The sequence below is a fragment of the Mytilus trossulus genome, chromosome 3 (genome assembly GCF_036588685.1).
Source record: "Mytilus trossulus isolate FHL-02 chromosome 3, PNRI_Mtr1.1.1.hap1, whole genome shotgun sequence".
NCBI classification, from domain to species: domain Eukaryota; kingdom Metazoa; phylum Mollusca; class Bivalvia; order Mytilida; family Mytilidae; genus Mytilus; species Mytilus trossulus.
In genome coordinates, this window is record NC_086375.1 from 37,654,525 (window position 1) to 37,676,557 (window position 22,033).

Sequence of the window (22,033 nt, forward strand, 5' to 3'; positions counted from 1 at the left end):
TCCTGAATTCGAATAATGGAGATCCTGAAAAATTTCAGCAGCTCCTTTAAGAACAACAGGTTTGGTTTAATTTGTGTCTCGTACTATCGTACGTTGCGCAAAACAAACAATCTGTAGGAGTAAAATGTCTACCTGTCATATTCTTCCAGATTCTTAGTTTGTTATTTTAATTGTATGCTAAGCCAAAGTTCACTGTACATTTTCAGATATGCCACACAGAGGGTTTTAGTCTCGGTTTTAGTAGAACACTGAACTTTTTACACTCCGTCTCGAACAAAGGATCACTTATCAAAATGTCACGTAAACATTGAATGCGCACATCGTTTGCATGTGCATCGGTCTGGACATAAAATGCAACGATCGTGAGCTGTCATGAAAAATAAAGCTAAAAATAGAGAGGTTTTATTTGAACTTTCAATCTTTCCCTTTTCTAGTCAGCCAGTGTTATTTAGTACAATTTAAGTACATTCTTTTAGCTTACACGTACGATAAGTACTAAACAGAACAATTTTGGCCTCGTTTAAAGACAAATTTCTGAACGTGCGAATATCTTTTAAAATATTTCTGACCTATTTCATAGTATACTTGTCTTTTTATCGTATGTTATAGATGTCCGAATTTCGATTCGTATCATTTTAAGATTAAATATGTTTGACCTTGGAACTCAAGATCTAGAAACTTTGGTATTTACAAATAAACAAAAGATTATTTCTGTTATCTAGATCTCTGAACTATAAAAGGGATTCCTTTGCACAATTCGTACCACTTTTTAGTCTATAGTTATAAGAAAATGAAGGTAAGATTTTATGCAGCAAAGCAAACTCTCTTTCCTGTTTTTGAATTGTGAAATTTCAGGAAGCAACCAAATAGGACTATGAAAAAGAAAATTAGATTTATATTTTTCGTACGTCCGAAGTACTTTTCTAGATTAACCTTTATTCGGAAGGCTCAAATTCAAACATTTGAAAACCAGGGAGTATAAATACGTTAAAAAAAAAGATTGAAGCTATATGACTTAAAAATATCAAAATTCATCTAAGGTGAACTTTGCCTACCTTGAAGGCTTAGTTTCTCTTAAAAAAAATAATCAACGGAAAATCTTTGAAAAGTACGTATAAATGATGTCAGTTCGGAAGCACTGACTGACTGAGCTAAAGATACAGTCCAGTTTAACCTTCTATAATGCAATGCCATTTAAAATATAAATTGTTATATTATGTGCAATTCTGAAAAAACGTCTTAACTTAATGGATCACAGGTAATAACAATAAAATGGAGAAAGAGTGGCATTTGCAGTTGAAATTCTATTTTGTTTTGTTTCAGGTATTCTGTGTAGGAGTAGCGCTGATGCTGGTTTGCCAGTCAACAGCTATGTCGCTGTTGAGGGATAGACCAAATCAGAAAGTTGCACACAGCTTCCTTCAGAAAGTAGAATACATAAATCCACACAACAAAGTTGGTGCTGATCTGTGCCCTACTTGTGTATCATTTACAGGACAGGCTATTAACACACTACTTAATCTGATTCTTCGTAAGTTAAGTTTAAAATTATGTCCCACTGTGTATAGTGAAGTTCGTATAGTGTTTTTTTCGTATGAGCCTTTTTAAGATTTGTATGTATAATATACATGTTTAAGTAAAATACCTAGAAGTTTGAGCTGTGTCCTGTATATATATATATATATATATACATGCATAATACAACAATAGTACAATTAATAAGTTTATTTGAGTAACTTAACAGCAAAAGGCACCAATAAATGGATGATAGATGCACACAGTTTATATATGTATTTATGCACCAGAGATACAGCTTCATAACAGAGAAAGTGCTAATACCCTCCACCCCCCCCCCAAAAAAAAAAATTTTTTTTTTTTTAAAAATGATAGCTTCGGATGAGTATGTGAATATATTCAAACCTGTTTCAGTTTAATGTATTTCTCAAGTTTTTCGGTTTTGATTATCATAAATAACTTACAGGTGTTTTAAGCCTACATTTAGAATAATTAAGGTAAAGTTGCATCTTTCTTAAAATTGGTCAATATATTCAAAATATATGCTTACAGAGGGCGGAGTTGTCGGCACATGTGGAGCATTATGCAGTGCTCTGGCACAGAAAACAGGAAGCCAGGCTCTCGGCGAAGTATGTGATCTCATATGCGACATTGCTGGCATTGAAGAATTCATCAAACTTATCGAAAAGTGAGTTTTATTTTTTATATAGATATGGTAGGAAACATAACGCTTATACACAGAAAAAGCTTAGTTGAACTTACATTTTGAGCATGAAGGTTTATGCTTGGTGCATGACACATATTCTAGGAGTTTTGAATTTTTCAGTTTCAATATTAACTTCCAATCGGTTTAGAATTATAGCAATACACTTTCTACTATTGGTGAATAATCATGGAATGTTCATCATTGCCGTCCTACAAGGTAATTTAAATGTTACAGAACCAAAACATTTTGTGACTGACGGACGGACGGACGGACGTACAAGCTGTTTACTGTAGCCCTATTTACCGACAGGGGGCTACTGAATCCTAATTATAAAACGCGATGATCTTCTGCGCTTCGGAATGGTAAGTAACGACTCGTTTTTAAGGCTTTTTATAATTTTGATGTAGTTTGTAGTAATGAAATTATGACTAATTGTGACTAATTTAAATTAATTTTGCAGGGCCGACTTAGATCCAATCTATTTCTGTGAAGAGGTGAATTTGTGTCCCGTTAAAGATGATGGTGATGCAAAAATAACCCAACTTTCAGTCACTCCTAAATCTGGACCTCAAGGTAATATTATGTATATATGCATGATGTTTAGCCGTTATTTCAAATTGTAAGTTTGTACATTTGACAAATTGTTATTTTAAAAGTACAAATGGGTTTACATTTTATTAAAATACGGGAGTTAGAACTTAATTGATTAGACGGACTTGTCTGAATTGCCTTCCATTATTGGTGTATCTCTAATCGTAAATGTGATATTTGCGAAATGTTTCATACATACCGGACTCTACGCACTTTTAGTTGAAATTTACTGAAATTGCACCTCATGTTTTCTTGAAAAAACACGTGATTCATTGTTGTTCATTTGCTATGATGTACAAAGTATACAAAAGAAAGAAGACCAGTGAAAGTGCGCTAGTCATGCACTATTGTAACTGTTTATTTAAATAAGCTATAGAATCTGCATCTTGCGACGATCATGTTTAATCTTTTTTTATATTACAGGACAGTTTTCCATTGACTTCACATATGTCTCAGTTAACGGCACTGGTACCGGCGAAATTATTTTAGAAGTAGAAACAGTAGATCACATTCCAGTGGGTAAGTCAGTCGTTCATTAAATAATTTGAATTACATTTAATTAAAAATAATGTTGCAAAAACAAACTTATTGTGCTCGCAGGTTAAACTTAATGTGCCACATATAACTAAATTACTTATTCCAGCATGCAAAGTGAACCAATATTATTTTTTTTAGTAAATGAAACGCAGGAACTTTCTAAATGCACCATGCAGTGAGTGTCAGAATTGGTTCTTAATGAACAATCAATATATTTATATATATTAAACTACAATTAAAAAGGAGCTACAATGCTCTGGTACATGTAATTTCTGACTTAAGAATTTTGTACAAATGAGAATTATATACACAGTATACCTGCAAGCATTAGTGCTGATAACAATATAGCCTTTTTTCTTCTTTTTCACAGAGGGTTCATTTTTACATGAATTGGCTGACGCAGGATCGTATCCTCAATCAGTTAAACTAAAAGCTAAACCTGATCCTAACTGTGACCCCACACAAGGACCATGCGAAGCATGGATGCCTGGAAATTATACTGTCAAAATTGGTACGTATTGATGTAACTTTGTAAAGCCTGTGACATTTGTATGTGTTCATACTTTCTTAATCTTTCTTCTTTTTTTATTATAGAAAGTGAAAAAAACACAAATACATAGGATCTTTTTCTCTATTCTTTATATTTGGCACACCATTATTCTCTGTTCTTATTTCTTTCTCGTGTACATTTCCATGTAGTTCTGGCCTATTAATCCCATTCTTTATGCCTCATCCTGACCCTCATATATTTTAACAATCTTCTGTCTCAGAAGAGTATACAAGTTAATTAAAACGTTTGCCTAGCTAACATGGTATTATCAGACTTCAATCGCTGAATTTCTAAACATACAAAAAAACAACAACCTAGAAACAGTGACGACTATTAATGAGATTTGTTGTCTTCAGACAGTTGCGTTGACATATTCCTGTGATGTATTATGTAAACTTTATGTATATGTTTTTTTGTTTATCAACAGCTATCTGCAATGGTGAATGTGGCAGCAAACATCCAAACAGTCAGATTTACGATGAAGCCACAACAACTTTTGAAATTACAGAGAGCAATACAACAAATTAAGATCGAACATTTTTGTGATATTTTCATGTTTATGTAAAGATGGAAACTGTCTTATTCTGTTGCTGTAATCATATTTGTTATATCATGTCGTCATTTATGAAATAAAAAAAAATGGTTCAACCTTTTTATTGTTCGACAACTTTGAAGACGTGTTTAATTACGTTTGTTATTCAAAAATGTTATTTTATATGTTTTAAATATTCTTAATAGTAATTATTTAATAGAAATATTCATATGCATAATAGTCAAATTCTGCTAAACCCATTTATTAAAAGGGGAAATGGTTCTAAGCAGTTGTTCAGTAAGATGCAAGATTTTGTTGGCCCGCTGGTTTATGATTGTGTGCAGTTCTCTGAGTGCAAATTAATTTAATGATTTTGCCCTTGCATGCTTTCACAGATGTTCAGTTGTACGATTTAGATTTCAAAATGAAATCTAAAATAATTTGGAGACTTAAAAGTGTCCGTTGATATTATCCTCTTATCAATCTCACTAAAATCACTCTGCTCCAAAAGATTTTTCTGTCTAGTATAAGAGCAACACATAAATCAAACGGAGTAAAGTGAACTATCTTATTTTACTTCAAGTCATGATTACCCGCTTTCGAAATACATCTTCCGTTGAAGTAGTATTGTCTTGTAGTTGGAAATGTTACCATGCACACTTTGGAGGCAATTGCTTAATCTGAAATACAAACGGGAAGACATAGAGGGTGGTTTTTTCACGATTTGTTAGCTCATGTTAGCTTATTGGGTTTTGATATTGGGTGTTTGTTAATGAAGCCCCCTGCATGGTTTCTGTTGCAATTCACACAATAGAGAGGAACCTTCATGTTATTGTTGTAGCGCTAAACATAAGGGATATTTTCAACATCTATAACTGCAATAAAGTGTCTGAAGATGGTTAACAAGGGTTTCAGCGATTCGTTCTCATTTCATTTGGTTATTTTACTGTATGGTAAATTGAGGGAGGTACAGTGTGCGTTTATGAGAGAGCAACCCAAAATCAGAAAACAAACAAAAGACATCTATAAAAAAAATGGATAGACAGTTATCGAATGTAATTTCTGGGGCAAATAATTCAAATCACAGCGGTAAAAATAATGTATTGTTTTTAAGGCGGACAGAACACCTTGAGCCAGACTATAGTGATTAACATACGTTATTTACCAATAGACCGATGTCTGTATAAGTAAATCTATAAATCACCCGTAGTCTGCAAAAAAGGACTTCAGACTCCATAAAAGACAACACATTGAGAAATACCTTATGTAATAACAGTCACTTGCGAGGCCCTTGCATGGATTGGGAAACCTCTGATATAACTCCTTATAGCCACCGGTTGAAATTGAGAAAAAAAAAGAACCATATTACTTTCATGGTTCGGAAATTTCAAAGTTCTCGATTTCTTTTCCTCTGAAACTGAAACTCTATACAAAAAGGATAGTAAGAATTATCAAATATATTGGACAGTGCAATATACCACACTAATCACAAGCAATCATGTCATTTCAAGCTGTGTAGATGAATTGGAGAAAGATTAGTGGTTTGTATATATGAGGCAACTCCCAACCAATGTCACAATGCATAAAAAGTTAACACTGATAGGTCAAAGTACGAACTTCCCCAAGAAACTATAGTTCATACCGAACAGCAAGCTATAATAAAGGGCAAAAATATCTAGTGTTAAACAATTCAAACAAGAAAACTTTACATACACTAGTAACCTATTATGTCATGACTTTATTACCACACTGAATTAGTTTTGCTAAATTATTTCATAGAATAAAAAACTTGATTATGAAGTTTGGCTATATACATTGTACCTGCAGAATTCTTATCAAATATGGCTATATAATACAGGTGAATTGGTATAAATTAAAAAGTGTTGCTATCCTCTTGATTAATCATAAATGTTCTAAACTTTAGTGATGATTACAATCACGGTCGTTAATTGATAACCTGGTTGTGTCAGTATGTATGGACCGTAGTATTTTTAAAGTAATGGATGTGTTTATTCTTGAGATATATTTTCTTATGAAAATACAAAAAGATGTGGTATGAGTGTCAATGAGACAACTCTCCATCCAAGTCACAATATTTAAACGTAAACCATTATAGGACAAAGTACGGTCTTCAACACGGAGGATTTGCTCACACCGAACAGCAAGCTATAAAAGGCCCCGAAAGTGACTAGTGTAAAACCATTCAAACGGGAAAACCAACGGTCTAATCTGTATATTAAAACGAGAAACGAGAAACACTTATGAACCACATCAACAAATGACAACCACTGAACATCAGGTTCCTGATTTAGGACAGGTGCAAACAAATGCCGCGGGTTTAAACGTTTCAATAGGTACCAACCTTCACCCTTACCTGAAACAATAGTTCAGAACAACATAGAAATGTTTTAATTCTGATTGTAGACTAATGTAGAAAAGTAAATGCATAACAATACGCACATTAAAATTCAGTTCAAGAGAAGTCCGAGTCTGATGTCAGAAGATGTAACCAAAGAAAATAAACAAAATGACAATAATACATAAATAACAACAGACTACTAGCAGTTAACTGACATGCCAGCTCCAGACTTCAATTAAACTGACTGAAAGATTATGATTTCATCATATGAACATCAGGCACAATCCTTCCCGTTAGGGGTTTAGTATCATATCATCATAATATATATGAGAAGAACATAACCCGTGTCATGCCAACAACTGGTTTTAGAATTAATGTGTTTAGTTTCGACGCAAAAACATATCAGTGACTCAATATTAACGCCAAAATATGCAATCTTTAATGACTTGACAACAGTATCGTAATTATATCCCTTCTTAATAAGTCTATTCAACGGTTTTGTAAGTTAATGAGGTGAATACTGACACCTTTGTGCTTTATAAAGAATATTTCCATAAAAAATTGGATGTGAAATACCTGAACGTATAAGAAGTCTGCATGTTGAGCTATATTTACGAATGATGTCTTTATACCGATGATAAAATTTAGTAAATGTTTTGACTTGTTTGTGATATCGAAAACCCTGGTGTAATAATTTTTCAGTAATACATAAATTTCTCTCTCTAAAATCTAAAACATTGTTACATACACGAGCGAATCGTACAAGTTGAGATATATAACCACCGTAAGATGGTGACAAGGGAACGTCACCATCTAAAAACGGATAATTAACGATAGGAAATGAAAAATCATCCCTTTTATCATAAAATTTTAGTATTCAGCTTTCCGTTAGTGATATAGATATCAAGATCGAGGAAAGGGCAGTGGTCATTGTTAGTATTAGCTTTATTTGAAGTAAGTTCAGCAGGATAAATTTCATTAATATACATACTGAAGTCGTCATTATTGAGAGCCAAAATATCATCCAAATATCTAAAAGTATTATTAAATTTGTTTATCAGATGTTGTTTTGATGGGTCTTTGCTTATTTTTGTCATAAATTGTAACTCGTAACAATACAAAAAAAGTCCGCAATAAGTGGTGCACAGTAAGTCCCCATTAAAATCCCGATAATCTGACGATATACGGAATCCCCAAAGCGAACAAAAATGTTATCTAGTAAAAATTCAAGGGCATATATAGTATCAAAGCATGTCCAATTAACGTCTTCTTAAGTCAATAAACATGCTATGTCATTTAGTCCCTGTATGCATGGTAAAGAGCTTTCAGATTAGCAATCATACCACGTGTTCCTATCATTTTGATAAACTTACTGGGACTGTAATGACAAGATTGAGAGTGCATTTCTTTCTAAGACAAACCGAGGCAAACGGCTTTAGAAGCGCGCACATGTTTTGATCATTTCTTTCAAACATGCGTTTGCAAAGTTTACATAAACGATGTATTTGTTTTTACGTTTGTAAAAAGCCTGTTTACAAACAACATGTGCATGCATTATTGAAAGTTCAAACCACAGGTGCTTGAGGACAGGATCCTGTATGAGCCCCATATAGTCCCTCCCCCCTTTTATAGTCGAGATTCACGTTGATAGTAAACATGCATATTTAGAGTATAAATATGGTATATTAGTATATATATGGTACAAATAAGTGATATATATCGAAAAATGTGAGATTTATGTTAAAAAAAAAAAAAAAAAAAGGGGGGAGGGACTATATGGGGCTCATACAGGATCCTGTCCTCAAGCACCTGTGGTTCAAACAGGGTCAGTAAACACTGATTAAACAATGAATTTGTTTCTTCTTTTGTAGCGTTTAGAAAATAATGACAAACGCCACACAACTTTTACAAAATGTTGGTAAGAAAGAAATGCACTCCAAACCTATTATAATATTATCTTCACCGCAGTATCTATTTGCGTTAACGTTTCGACAAAACAGTGTGCCGGCATGATGCAAGGGATACATTTTAGCATAGATATATATAAAAAAGAAGCTGTGGTATGTTGGCCAATGAGACAAATCTTCACAAGAGACCAAATGACACAGAAATTAAAAACTATATAGGTCACCTTAAGGTCTTTAACAATGAACAAATAAAATTGAATGTTAAAGAAACAACAACCCGACCAAAGAGCAGACAACAGCAGAAGGCCATAAATGGTCTTCAACACAGCTGGCACCTAAATACAATTGTATACTAGTTCAGTGAAAATGGACTTCACACTAAACCTCAAAACGTTAACATGAACTTAAATACAAAAAAACAATTCTAACAAAGGCAAGAGGCTCCTGATTTGGGACATGTGCAAAAATGCAGCGGGCTTAAAACCCATACCACATAGTCAACTATAAAAGGCCCCGAAATCTAGAAAAAAACTTTACAGCAGGATTCTTCTTCATCATCTTCTTCTACTTCTTCTTGGTGTCATAATTGTTCTCTGAAGGTTCAATTGCTGGGCATGTAATAACCATTTGTGATAGCATTTTCCACTGAGCTATTGTAAGAGGAAAAAATGCCATTTGAAAATTTCTTTTGCAGTAGAGAAAAATGAAGTGTCTGCGCGTCGTAGCCGATGACGACCCTCGTAGTCTACGCGTACCTGCCTTTGGTTTTATAATGTAATGTCATCGGATCGGGAATAAAATGTGAAATGAACTCGAAATTATCGCAATAAGTGAAAAGAAATTATTTGAAAGGCACAGCAAGGACGTATCTAATATATTGGACATAGAGATTTTAAGATTTGAAATGTCAAAATTTCGACTTTGAAAAAAAGAGTTCAATGTCTATTTTATTTTTACTACGTCCCTATATATAATAGCCTTTCATAGAAACTATTCTGGTTAGTTTTTTAATATTTTTCATATATGAGGGCCAATTTGGCTACGCATGCGGGTACGCGCAGAAATTGCCTAAAAAATGACCATTCGTAACTTTCTATTGCAGTAGAAATTTGACGAAATATTTGGTTGTGCGTTTATGTCACGATTAAGTTACTGTTGGAAATAGTGCTATTAGAGACATATAATACATAGAATATATATTAATTGTCTCTGGTGCTGTTTGTAGTATTGACATTAATCTGTGTACAACTTTGTAAAAAGTGTTGTTTTTACACGGTGCTCTATTGAAGTGTTGGTCATTTATATTTTATAACATAGTCATACGGTTATTACACTTCTGGTGTTGTATAGTTGTTGCATGATTAACGAGCAGGACATCTCTGGATCATTTCAAGTTTGTTTATGTGTTCTGTTGAATGTGATTACATAGACCGCAACTATTTCAAAGTGTGGGTCTTGCTATGGATTTGCATGTTCGTGATTTTATTTCGCTGTTTGAAAATTTTAAGTTTGTTTTAAGAAAACCAATTTAAGTGACCGCTCACGGCATTCTATTTTCTGATTTGCATTTTCTCAAGATTCCCTTTGGCATCCGTTAATATTAAAAGCAGATATAATAACTGAGACTACTATAACACATGTGTTGGTAATAAGAAGGGATTGAACTGTCATGCAGAGATAACATGCATTTTTTTAATTCCGGGCACGCTTAACCCTTAATCAGTGACTTTCTATTCTAACAGAAAGTCCATGGCTTAATGTAGGTATATGATCTCTGAATATAGTTTACATTGGCACTAATATCGATTTTGTCTCGTAATTAGACCTCTGAATAGTTTACATTGGCACTAATATCGATTTTGTCATTAGCAAATTAAAACATAACTAAATTATATCTTCTTTTGAGGCGAGATGTATAGAGACACAGAGTGACACGTTAATTTTTATCTCTATGGAACTCGCTCCTCACTATCCTACTACCTTTTGATACATTTATGTTTGGCATTGCACAAGTCATGTCTTCTCTGACTGTTCATGACGTTAAAATACTAAATCCCTGGGATGTTTTTAAGTTGGTTTTAGTCTCTGATGTATGTTTTTTTTATCATTAATTGTGTTTGGCTTTGAACTAGCTGTCAGTAACTGCGAGTACTCTCAAATCGTATTTTCTTGTTAATTCGACCTGTTGATACTGTTTATAATGCTTTTTTGTTATTTTGTATTAATATGGATCTTGTCTATTATTTGGAATATCTTCTAATTTTCAGTTACTACATATATATAAACTTCAAGATTTACCTGTATTATCAAAACCGTTTTTTTTTCGAAAGTGATAATTTCCGAATAGTTAAATATTTCGCAGTGGTGTCTTGCCATGGCTTTGTTTGGACACGTTTGTTTGCTTTTTGGCCTTGAATGTTTGTCCCTAACACTTAATTAACCGTGCATTTGCATTCAGATACCGCAGATCAAATTTATTCGTTCATAGAGTATTAATTTACGTTTTTTGATTGAGTTAAGCCTGTCAATTGATATTTTATCGTGTGTTTTTTTTAAGTTGTGATGTTATGCTATTGTTTCAGGAAAAAGGGAGAAGGTTTGGTACCAATAAAACGTTTTATCCCGCTGCAAATGTTTGCACCTGTCCTAAGTCAGGAACTTCTGATGTACAGTAGTTGTCGTTTGTTTATGTTATTTGTACCTGTTTCTCGTTTTTTTTAATAGATTAGTCCGGTGGTTTTCCCGTTTGAATGGTTTTACACTAGTAATTTTGGGACCCTTTATAGCTTGTAGTTCGGTGAAGGCCATACTCGCATTGACCTATAATGGTTTACTTTTTTAAAATTGTTATTTGGATGGAGAGTTGTCTCATTGGCACTCACACCACATCTTCCTATATCTATATACCATGCGGTATATGAACCCTAAAGCTGACTGCTCGAGCCCTAAAGTTACTAATCAGTAACAGTTTCTCTTTAAAACCCTTCAGTTTAACGACTCACAAAACAATATAGAATATCTACTAGATCGTGCTAGATGCTTATTAATAATTAATTGTTTTTTAAGGTGGCTTTTTTTTTAAACTTAAGAGATGACAGACTAGATATCTGACATATCTCTTAGGAAAGCCTGGAAATCCGAGTGAATAAGAATAAAAGTGGAGGAGGTTTTTCCTAGTTTTATTTTAATTACTTTAAATCAGGGACTTTTCTATATTAGTATAGAGCGTCCCTGTTTAAAATTTGGTCCTAGCTGACGTAAAGAAAAATATTTGAATTCGTGATAACCGAAATAAATTAATTTGTTGTAAAATACGTTTATCCCCCTTCACCTTCTTTTATTTTATTATGACGAAGAACCAGACGACGAGATGAGCAAGGTAAAAATACAACAATTTTAGCAAGGAACCGGACCAACGTTACCGGAAGTCTGCTATAAAATCCAAAACAATATGGCGGGACACTAGCAAATTGTAAAATGCCGACAATTCAACATGTGAAGTTATTTATTAGAGAAGACTTCTTTATTTGCTTCCAATATTGAAGCCATTTGCGAAATAACTGCCACCATGTGTGACCTTTGTAGTGATATGGTATTTTTACTTGACAATTGTAAGTATTTTCCTTTGTCCGTATTCCCCATGCGAACTCTCTCTCCACTGACCAAAACATTCTATAACATTTATGTACACAAACAGCAAAATAAATGAGTATCAGTGACAATCAATAAATGGTGTAGAAGTCAATAATTTAAACAGAAGCGGTGACAAAAATACTGCAGTACCCGAAGATAGAAAAATAATGTCTACAGTCTCAACATCTGAGAGTGAGAAATTCCATCATTCGACAACACTGGTCACCAGTATATCACTATCTAACTATCAAAGAAAAGGAAACAAGCATTTTGAAATTGCACATTGCCAATTTCTTTTGAATTTAGCATCACTCAAATAAAGCTGGCCTCTATCAGTGTATGGCTGTAAAATTCAGTGTCTATATCCTACCGTAGTCCAAGATCGTTCATCTTGTCAGTTCGTTAGGTATTTGTGTTTGAACTAAACACACGGGGAAACTCTGCATTGATGTCACTACGGTACTTCTGGCGTAGAAAAACAGTGCAAAATACGTTTTTTCTGCACTTTTGAATAAAAAACCATTTCTAAAGGTAAGTTTTCATTGTTGTTCTCAATTATTACCAAAAAATGCCAATTTTCTAATGCCCGTTTCAATCCCAACTTCCGAATATTTAAAAACATTCTAGAACTTCACAAAATCCCATTTCCGGCCTCCATTGCTTTGTGTACATTCCATTCAGCGTCATCAATCTCGTGGCAGGCAATATAGGTCAAGCAAAACGTATTTTTAGGAATTTAAAAATGACATGCTCCTTACCTCTTTCTCGATTTTCCCGCGAAAAAAGCTCAACCAAAATGAAAGGAAAACTATATGAAAAAACGATGCCCATACCATAATTTTGAACAGGCATATAGAGTTGGTTAATAAGAAACCATTTACATTTATTTTTCATAGAATTTTCTTTTTATTCATTATAAAAAGATCGATATTCTGACCATCATGACTGTATGTAAATATTAATACAAAATTCCCTTGATGTCAAAAGGGATGGCAAAAAAAGAGTTTTCCTGTTGAATAAAACCCAGAACTATTGCAAACTATTTTGAAGCAATATCCCAGAAAGAAATAACGTAATTGCTGTAGACTGAAAAATCCCCTAATTGACAGTAGAGCAATTTGATTGGATATAACGAACTGACATCACGTGAGTTTGACGCCATTGAAATTTTAATGTAAACAAACAAGGTCAGAAGGTTCCGTATGGGACATCATTGTACATTTAGTTACTGACAAACAATTACGAGTTATCAAGCTTGCCAATGCATGGTTATAAAAAATTAAAGCTAAGTCTACAGAAAAAAAAAAGAAAAAAATAGCCTTAGTATAACGACTTATCATTACACCTGGATAACTTATAGGCACTGGCTACAGTTTATACATGGAAATGTAACAATAATAAAAATATTACTGTTGCATTGAAGACTAATTGCCGGAATGCAAAGTTGGGTAAGGAACTGATTTATTACGAATGTAACAATAATAATGGAGGCTACGGTTACATTGCGTTATTCAGTTAATTGAAAAAACGGCAATGTACGATGGGACTAGTAATATGAACTAAATAATAAAAGTTGAAAACATTTATTTTATATTTACAATATACATACAATTATTACATACAATTTCTTTATTTATTTTTATTTACAATGACAGTTTCTACATATCCAGTAAGTGGTTTTTGGAGCATTTTAAGTCCGACACATCTTTTTTTATAAAACCTCTCTAAACGGCAATATTCGTATAAAGGTATATAATAGATTAAAAAAAAGGGAAAACAGTTACCTTTTGTTTAGGCTCTGTCTGATTTTGAAACGAAATTACGTCCTCCATGGATGATACATGTATACAGAAGTTCACAGTTAGCAAACTTTGCTTTTGATATATAATTTTTTTTCAGAACTGTGTTTGTATAGTTGTAGTAAATTTGTGTCTTGTTATTAAATCAGTTTCGTTTCAAACCAATCCAAAGTTTCAAATTTTTCACCCTAAACTAAATTGGTAATAGGAATCTCTTCATCCTTTGTCCAAAGTATAATGACAGTTATGAGAGTAGGTTTGCAGTTAAATACTGAGAAAAGGAAACTTTCTGAGAAAAGGAAACTTTTCTCAGCCCGACTTGGATCCCAACAACAAACCATTGAACTATAATTTCCACCTTTGACACTACTGAAGTAAAATTGAGAATGGAAATGGGGAATGACAATGTGTCATCTTAATAGCGACAACAACCCGACTATAGAGCAGACAACAACCAAGACCACAATGGGTCTTCAATGTAGCGAGAAACTCCCGCACCCGGAGGCGTCCTTTAGCAAGCCCCTTAACAAATATGTATACTAGTTCAGTGATAATGGACGCTACGCTTAACTCCGAATTATACACAAGAAACTAAAATTAAAAATCATACAAGACTAACAAAGGCCAGAGGCTCCTGGCTTGGGATAGTATCTTTAAGAACATCAAAACCATTAATACGTAAAACTATTCAAACACAATTTGTTGAATAATAACTTATTATTTGTCATTATTACAAGTATTATTTGGTACATATGAATGAATTAAGCAACAAAACTATAGAAGATTTAAATTTAATAAATCCAGGGTATATTGCTGTTTTTCATGTAACAATAACGCAATGTAACCGTAGCCTCAATTATTATTGTTACATTCGTAATTAATCGGTTCCTTACCCAACTTTGCATTCCGGCAATTAGTCTCCAATGTAACAATAATATTTTTATTATTGTTACATTTCTATGTAACTGTAGCCAGTGCCTAACTTATAAGTCTTTGACATGTTTGATATACCAAGGCTCCCTCCTTGGTATCTTTCAAGAGGAAGCTTTCAACCCTTTCTATCTAATCTGTGCAGTCCCCCATTTGCCAAGTAAGTCCAATGATGGACTGGAGCTGAGCTGGCGGGGATTACTTTCCCTGGTACCGCCACAGAAGCCAGATTGGTTCAGGCCAGATGAACGAAGAGAAAATGGGAAACCCCCCCTTTTTTATGCATTGCTTTATTTATAATGTAATGACTTGGGGTCGGCTGTCTACAGGGGTCCAATTTAAGCTTTTTTGTGTACTGGATAGCCGGACCAGTGGACTGAAAACTCTACTGGTCCAGCTCCAAATCTACTGGTCCTGCAAAAATGACATTAATTTGACAAACACGCGTTTACTTTTCTACATTGGTTAGAGGTATAGGGGGAGGGTTGAGATCTCACAAACATGTTTAACCCAAGGCTTCCAAACAGTCATATATTCCGGTCATTTGTATAATGTCCGGTAAAAGTCCGGCTGGCCAAAGCATTAAACGGTCATATATTTTTTAGTTTCAAAGGCTTTTTCGGTCATTTTAACATATAAATTCACGATCTTTTTGACCCAACCTTTTGCCTTTACCTAACAGCCATACATTTCCGGTCATAAAAGTGACATGATGATTAATTACTATCAAAACAACCCCTACTTCAATACTTTCTAATTTTAATCAAGGCTAATTAGTTGTTGGACAGCTGAAAACTACCTGTTCAGGTGACAGGTAAACTATTTTCAGTACTGGACATCGTATAAATTAATCGGTCCATTCACAATTATTTTGGTACATTTCAGCGGTTTGTAACTAATTATTTTGTCCAAAAGATAAAAATTATAAGAAATGAATTTATAAACATTATTTGATGAAACATTTAAAAAGGTTTTAAATTAAAAATCGTCAGAACTACGTTGTACGAACAAGAACACATGTGCGCATGTGCACAGGTGGGAAATTTAATTATGCATCCTACATTTCTTCAAAAATGCTAAAACTATCATTGATACCTGTATCTAACGTTCATTCAAAGTATTTTGTTGAAGAAATAACGTGGAAAGAGCTTCTTCGCTCAGTCGTGTTATGTAAACAAGTCAACATCCGGTTTTGAAAAATGTGACTTTCAAAACGACAATAAAGTTCAAGACAACGTCTTTTGCACAAATGAAGAGTCTAATGCAGATATGAGCACGCTGATGTGCACACTTTGAATGATGCAATGCCAATTTTACAGTTTATGTCAGAACATCAAATTCATATCAAAGTAAAGTTTGATATCGTTTTTAATCTAATGTCAATCATTGGAATGGCCATCTGTCTGATTACCATAATTTCTTTTTGTGACTTAGTCTTACGGATTAAAATCCGGATCGAATACAAAATGTCTGGCTGGCTCAGAAAAATTTTGGAAGCCCTGGTTTAACCCCGCCACATTTTTGCGCCTGTCCCAAGTCAGGAGCCTCTGGCCTTTGTTAGTCTTGTATTATTTTAATTTTAGTTTCTTGTGTACAATTTGGAAATTAGTATGGCGTTCATTATCACTGAACTAGTATATATTTGTTTAGGGGCCAGCTGAAGGATGCCTCTGGGTGCGGGAATTTCTCGCTACTTCAAAGACCTGTTGGTGACCTTCTGCTGTTGTTTTTTATTTGGTCGTGTTGTTGTCTCTTTGACACATTCCCTATTTCCATTCTCAATTTTACTAATATAAATGATAGATGTTCAATTTTATTTTGATGCTTTCAATTACATAAGTTAGACAGTAACAAAGGAATAGTCTGTATTTTGATTTTGATAAAGGCTTTGGTAATCTCAATGATTTTCTTTATCAAAATCAGGATCAAGGACAGAAAAAATATCAACACTGTTTCCACGTCCACAATCTGAAATTTGACGATCCAGTTATGAAAATATATTTCCTATCTAGGTCTTTCATTGCAAATGTTTCACATATTGTACAGTTCATTAAATTCAGATCTACTATATAATGCAACCATTCACGATCTTTTTCCCATTATTTTTGGTATTTGCGTTTCCTTTTGTCACTTTCATATACTTTATTTCGATCTTCCTTTTGATTTTCAGTTATCTTAATTTTGTTGTCCGGCGGTTTAACTCGGCGGTGTCAAAAATTTCCACATTTTATATTGTTGTGAATGACGCTCACCCGATATATTAATCAACTTGATCAATTGTAATACCCCCCAGTACTGTGTAATAGATTTCACAGGTAAATTGTTTTGTAAACAAACGGACATTGCGATGAAATCAGTGATTTTTATCGACAAATTGCTACTGGTCCGCCGGTCCACCAGCTGACAAAATCTACTGGTCCGACGCAAATTTTACTAGTCCCGGACTACCGGACTAGCGCTAATTTCGACCCCTGTGTCTAGTTCACTTATCGTCTTTAACGATAAATTATCCTCCAATAAAACATTTGTACTAGTGTGAATTATTTTGTTTATGATAGAGTGTGTTTTGAAATTCAAATAAACTAAGAAAAAAATATTCTTAATGATTTGATGACAAACCTAAATGCCTGGTTAAAGCTCAACCCTATTTTCTTGTAAAAACAATTATGGTAAATTTGAACAGCCCAGTATCTTTTGATAATCATCTTATAATAATAACAATAAAGATGATAAATATCCATATGTCGATATGAAAATAGAATCAACTATTTTTTTTATTGAACATGTTGAATAAATATTGTATGATATATATACAGGTGTATGTCACAGTATGTGCATATTTAATTTTGTAGCTACATTGAATCCATGACAAATTGCCACCATTAGCAAATCGCCTAACTTTCTAATAAAATCACCCACTTTTGTTTACCAACTCTCCCCATTTATAAAAAGGGTAAAATCACATTGAAAATAGGTTGGATTACCTGTCCCTCTTCTGAAATAGATTGAAATCCCTCTGAATTAAGCTACCAGCTCGCCAAACTCATGACAAATAGATAAATCACGATGAATTAAGTAATGCCAACTCATCCCACTTATGAAAAAAGATGCAATCTTGTTGTGTATCTATGTTCCTGTCCCACTTATAAATAAAACCAATACCTTTGAAAACCTTAGATAAACATGTTTTTGTAGTTCTTTTCTTTCTCATAAACGTTGGAAATGCATCATGTTCATGATGTTTTTTTGTTCTTTTCTTTTTGTTGAAATATAGCAGAAAGAGGTAAGCATCAGCATTTCTGTGACGATATTTTCAATTGTCTGTGTTATGTAAACAACTCAGCTTATTAGAATAAATTTATAATCAGAACACAATAAAAATTTTACAAAGTGAAACATTTAATTTATAAAAAAAAATAGTTTAATACATTCATGACATTTTTGTCTTTTTTGTATTCTGTGTAGATTAGTTTTCTTTTGACATGCTTAAGTGGGTGAGTTGGCAGACCTGAAAATAATATTTTCATCAAAATTTTTTCATTAAGAAGGGTGATTTGGCAGAAGAAAAATTATTGGGATTCAACCCATTTCACAAGTGGGGTGAGTTTGTAAACCAGTTGTGGGCGATTTTTCAAAAGTCGAGCAATTTGGGGTTTAGTGATTTGCCAGTAGGGCGATTAGTCCTGCTTCCACTCATGTATTTTGGTCAATCTTATTTCTTAATGAGAGCACAACCACAGTACCATAAAAAAGAAGATGTGGTATGATTGCTAATGAGACAACTATCCACAAAAGACCAAAAATGACACAGACATTAACAACTATAGGTCACCGTATGGCCTTCAACAATGAGCAAAGCCCATACCTCATAGTATGATTGACCACTGTCAAGATCAACAAAAAATTAAACACAACTATTCTGTACATTATGTCTTAAATAGGAACTATTCTGGATTGATGAGATAAAGAAAAAAATACTAGTGCATTGCCATTTAGATCGATATCAATGCAACACAAAAAAAAAGACCCCCAAAAAATAAGCATATAAAGCTATTGCTTCACACTACAATCGTAGGCAAAGGCAGTGTTCCAGCTAGGCCGTTTTCAGAGGGCGCCCCTGCCCTTTCCCGAGTGGCGCCCTGTGCCCTTTTTACAGTTTCTAGGGCGCCCTGCCTTTTTTGAAGATCGATTGCATATTAATTTGTTCGTATTGATATGATACCCTCATTACTAAATTTTACCTGGGGAAAAGTTTATGACTTTGTTTACGTTTTCAGAGGGCGCCCCTGCCCTTTCCCGAGTGGCGCCCTGTGCCCTTTTTACAGTTTCTAGGGCGCCCTGCCTTTTTTGAAGATCGATTGCATATTAATTTGTTCGTATTGATATGATACCCTCATTACTAAATTTTACCTGTGGAAAAGTTTATGACTTTGTTTACGACCCCAAGCTAATCAACGGTTACAACTGGTGTCATAATCTGTTGTTATAGGTAATCCGTTTATCAGATGGGTCATTAATGATCATCAACATTAATTAATTCAAATAGAATCGGTCAGTCGGCAATTATCTTTGAAGAAATGTGCATACAACAACTTGGGCACAATTTGCGATGTTTACCGTAGTTTCATGGAGGAAACGTAATGACAGAATGTTGAAAACAACAATAAACTCGTTGAAGACATTGTTTTACTTGTTTTCCGTGAAATAAACAGAAAATTCGGACTATTTGTCATTGACTGCCTTCATTTTTGATACAAAAATAACAAAATCGGCCGCCATATTGTGATCATATTAACATCATATTTACGTACTGTTTATAATCCTCCAAAGAAGGAGCACACCCGAATAAAGAAAGATAACTCTAACTGATTTTTTTCTTAGCATTGAGTAACCCATTTACATATATTCTAAAATATGTCTACATACTTCTTGCTTAAGAATATATATGTTTAGGTATTTATTTTGAGATATGGTAAAAGTTAAAGAGGGTCTTAGTAGCAGTGTTGGTAGGGTGCCTTGGTCATCTTTTTCTGTATTCTTTATTTTTTGATACAATTTTTCACTGTTGCTATATACATGTATCCTAAAATTGTGCATTTACTGAGCACAGCTGTTTTGTGCTGTATTGCTATTAAGCACAGCATGGGTAGAAAGGTGAAACTGGTAAAATGTTGCAGACCATAGAAACAGTATGAAACAGGTCACCTTTCAAAACATACCTGCATATAAAGTTCAACTGTGCCAAGCAATGATAAAAAAACTTGTGTGACAAGTTTTCAGCCTTAAAAGTAGAAAGATAGAGTTCTATATGGGCTAATGATGTTGTTCTTGTATAACCTGTGATTCAACGAATAAACACAATGTTTGATTAACATCTTTTATTAAAATATGCCCTTTTCATATTATCATATCGCGCGTTAAATGACCTTTTTCAGGATTGGCATCCTGCCCTTTTGAAATCCTAGCTGGAACACTGAAAGGCTATACATGTATATAATAAAACATTTGAAAAAAAGTTTCAGAAAAATAAAAACTGTTCCCTCCCTACCTACCTGAAGTCAAAATGTCATGGTGATAGGAAGCACACATGTTATTTTATTTGCCCTTAATCAGTGGGCTTATAGACTAGATTTAAATATTATTCATATTTGTATTATTTTTCTTTTTTTTTTCAGATGAAGAAAGAAGTCAAGTCAGTGGATGTCAGCTGAACAAAAATGAAATATTTTCTTTTGTAACTTATGTCCACCTGTGGCCTCAGAAGTTTGTATTTTATATTCTATTATTGAATTTTATGAAAATGTATATTTGTTCTAGAAATAATGACTAACTGTATATACTATACATGTGTACTTGGCAAAGAAACAGGGATGTGGGGTATGTATCAGTTAGAGAGCAACCCAAAAAACATATTCAAAGTTTAAAATTTCTAGAATCTTGTTAAAATATTTATTCCATGTATTCTTGTGAAAATATTTATTTAGTACTAGCTATAGTTGCAAATAATATATCTCAAAAGATGCATTAGGAAACTCATCAGGGTTTAAAATATTATTACTGCAGTCTTCAGAAATATTCCCTCAGCTGTATGGCTGGTTTGGATCATTGGGGATAATCCTCTTTGGTTATTTGCAGAAACTATAATAAATAGAGGGAAACTGTACCATGCAAATATTATGAAGTTTGTTGATAGAAGTTAAATATGAAATTGTTCTTTACAGGCAATGTATGTGTTGTTTCAAAACTCTGAAAAACTTTGAGAAGTTAAACAACATGGTTCAAGTTATCCTGAGTGTCGCTATTAGGGCCATTCAAACTTTACCTGACAATCATGAAAAAGACAAGAAAATGGAAGAAAAAGAAGAAGAACAGAAGGATGAAAAAATGCAAACAGAAGAGGAAGATGATAATGAAGAACCTGAGAAATACACAACGGAGGAGAAGGAAAAATTACTAACATTTGTAACCAAAGTATTCCTGATGAACTTTCCATCTTACATGGCATATAAGCATATGGTTCATGCTTCTCTAGAGGTAATTCAATATTGATTATAATGCAATGCATCTTATAACACCATTTTTGATTGGATGACGTCTTCTGTCAGTTCCATGGCTGATAGTCGGTATCATTGTCAACAACATTGTGCAATTGTTGTTGGAAATTTCAAATTGCTTATTTAAAAGTTACCAAGTCAGTGGCGGATTCAGAGGGGTGGTTCCTAGGGTTGGACCCCCCTATTTATTTTGACAATCAATGCATTTGAATCAATGGGGACATAGAGTTGGACCCCCCTTTATACTGGGTTGAGAACCACCCCTTTTAAAAATGACTGGATCAGCACTTGCAAGTATTTGACTAGAATATATATTTAGGACAAACAGTTACATTTTTGAAAAGTTAACATCTTTTATTTATTTGGATTTGATGATCCCAATAAGATTTTAAATTTTTTCTAACATAAGATTGATTCATT

At 33.6% G+C, this 22,033-nt stretch overlaps 2 protein-coding genes across 2 annotated transcripts in view; both read left to right on the forward strand.

Annotated features, from left to right (window-relative positions):
- Positions 1 to 698: 698 nt before the first annotated feature.
- Positions 699 to 4,582, forward strand: LOC134709401 (countin-1-like). The gene is made up of 7 exons (XM_063569567.1): positions 699 to 796; positions 1,324 to 1,531; positions 2,068 to 2,203; positions 2,682 to 2,794; positions 3,236 to 3,331; positions 3,720 to 3,860; positions 4,327 to 4,582. The coding sequence occupies exons 1-7, from the start codon at positions 791 to 793 to the stop codon at positions 4,425 to 4,427; spliced, it is 801 nt and encodes a 266-aa protein (XP_063425637.1). The 5' UTR covers positions 699 to 790; the 3' UTR covers positions 4,428 to 4,582.
- Positions 4,583 to 12,125: 7,543 nt separating this feature from the next.
- LOC134711394 (ubiquitin carboxyl-terminal hydrolase 34-like) overlaps positions 12,126 to 22,033 on the forward strand; it is a 63,203-nt gene continuing 53,295 nt past the window's right edge. The window contains exons 1-3 of the mRNA XM_063571956.1: positions 12,126 to 12,308; positions 20,735 to 20,822; positions 21,281 to 21,593. Coding sequence (XP_063428026.1) covers positions 12,266 to 12,308; positions 20,735 to 20,822; positions 21,281 to 21,593 — 444 coding nt within the window. The 5' untranslated portion in view covers positions 12,126 to 12,265. The remainder of the gene's footprint in view (positions 12,309 to 20,734; positions 20,823 to 21,280; positions 21,594 to 22,033) is intronic.

Bases quoted from the DNA above. Each gene is read 5' to 3' on its own strand.
- LOC134709401 (XM_063569567.1), top strand. The intron at 2,204-2,681 runs GTGAGTTTTATT...TTAATTTTGCAG, and splicing joins TTCATCAAACTTATCGAAAA to GGCCGACTTAGATCCAATCT. The intron at 2,795-3,235 runs GTAATATTATGT...TTTATATTACAG, and splicing joins TCCTAAATCTGGACCTCAAG to GACAGTTTTCCATTGACTTC.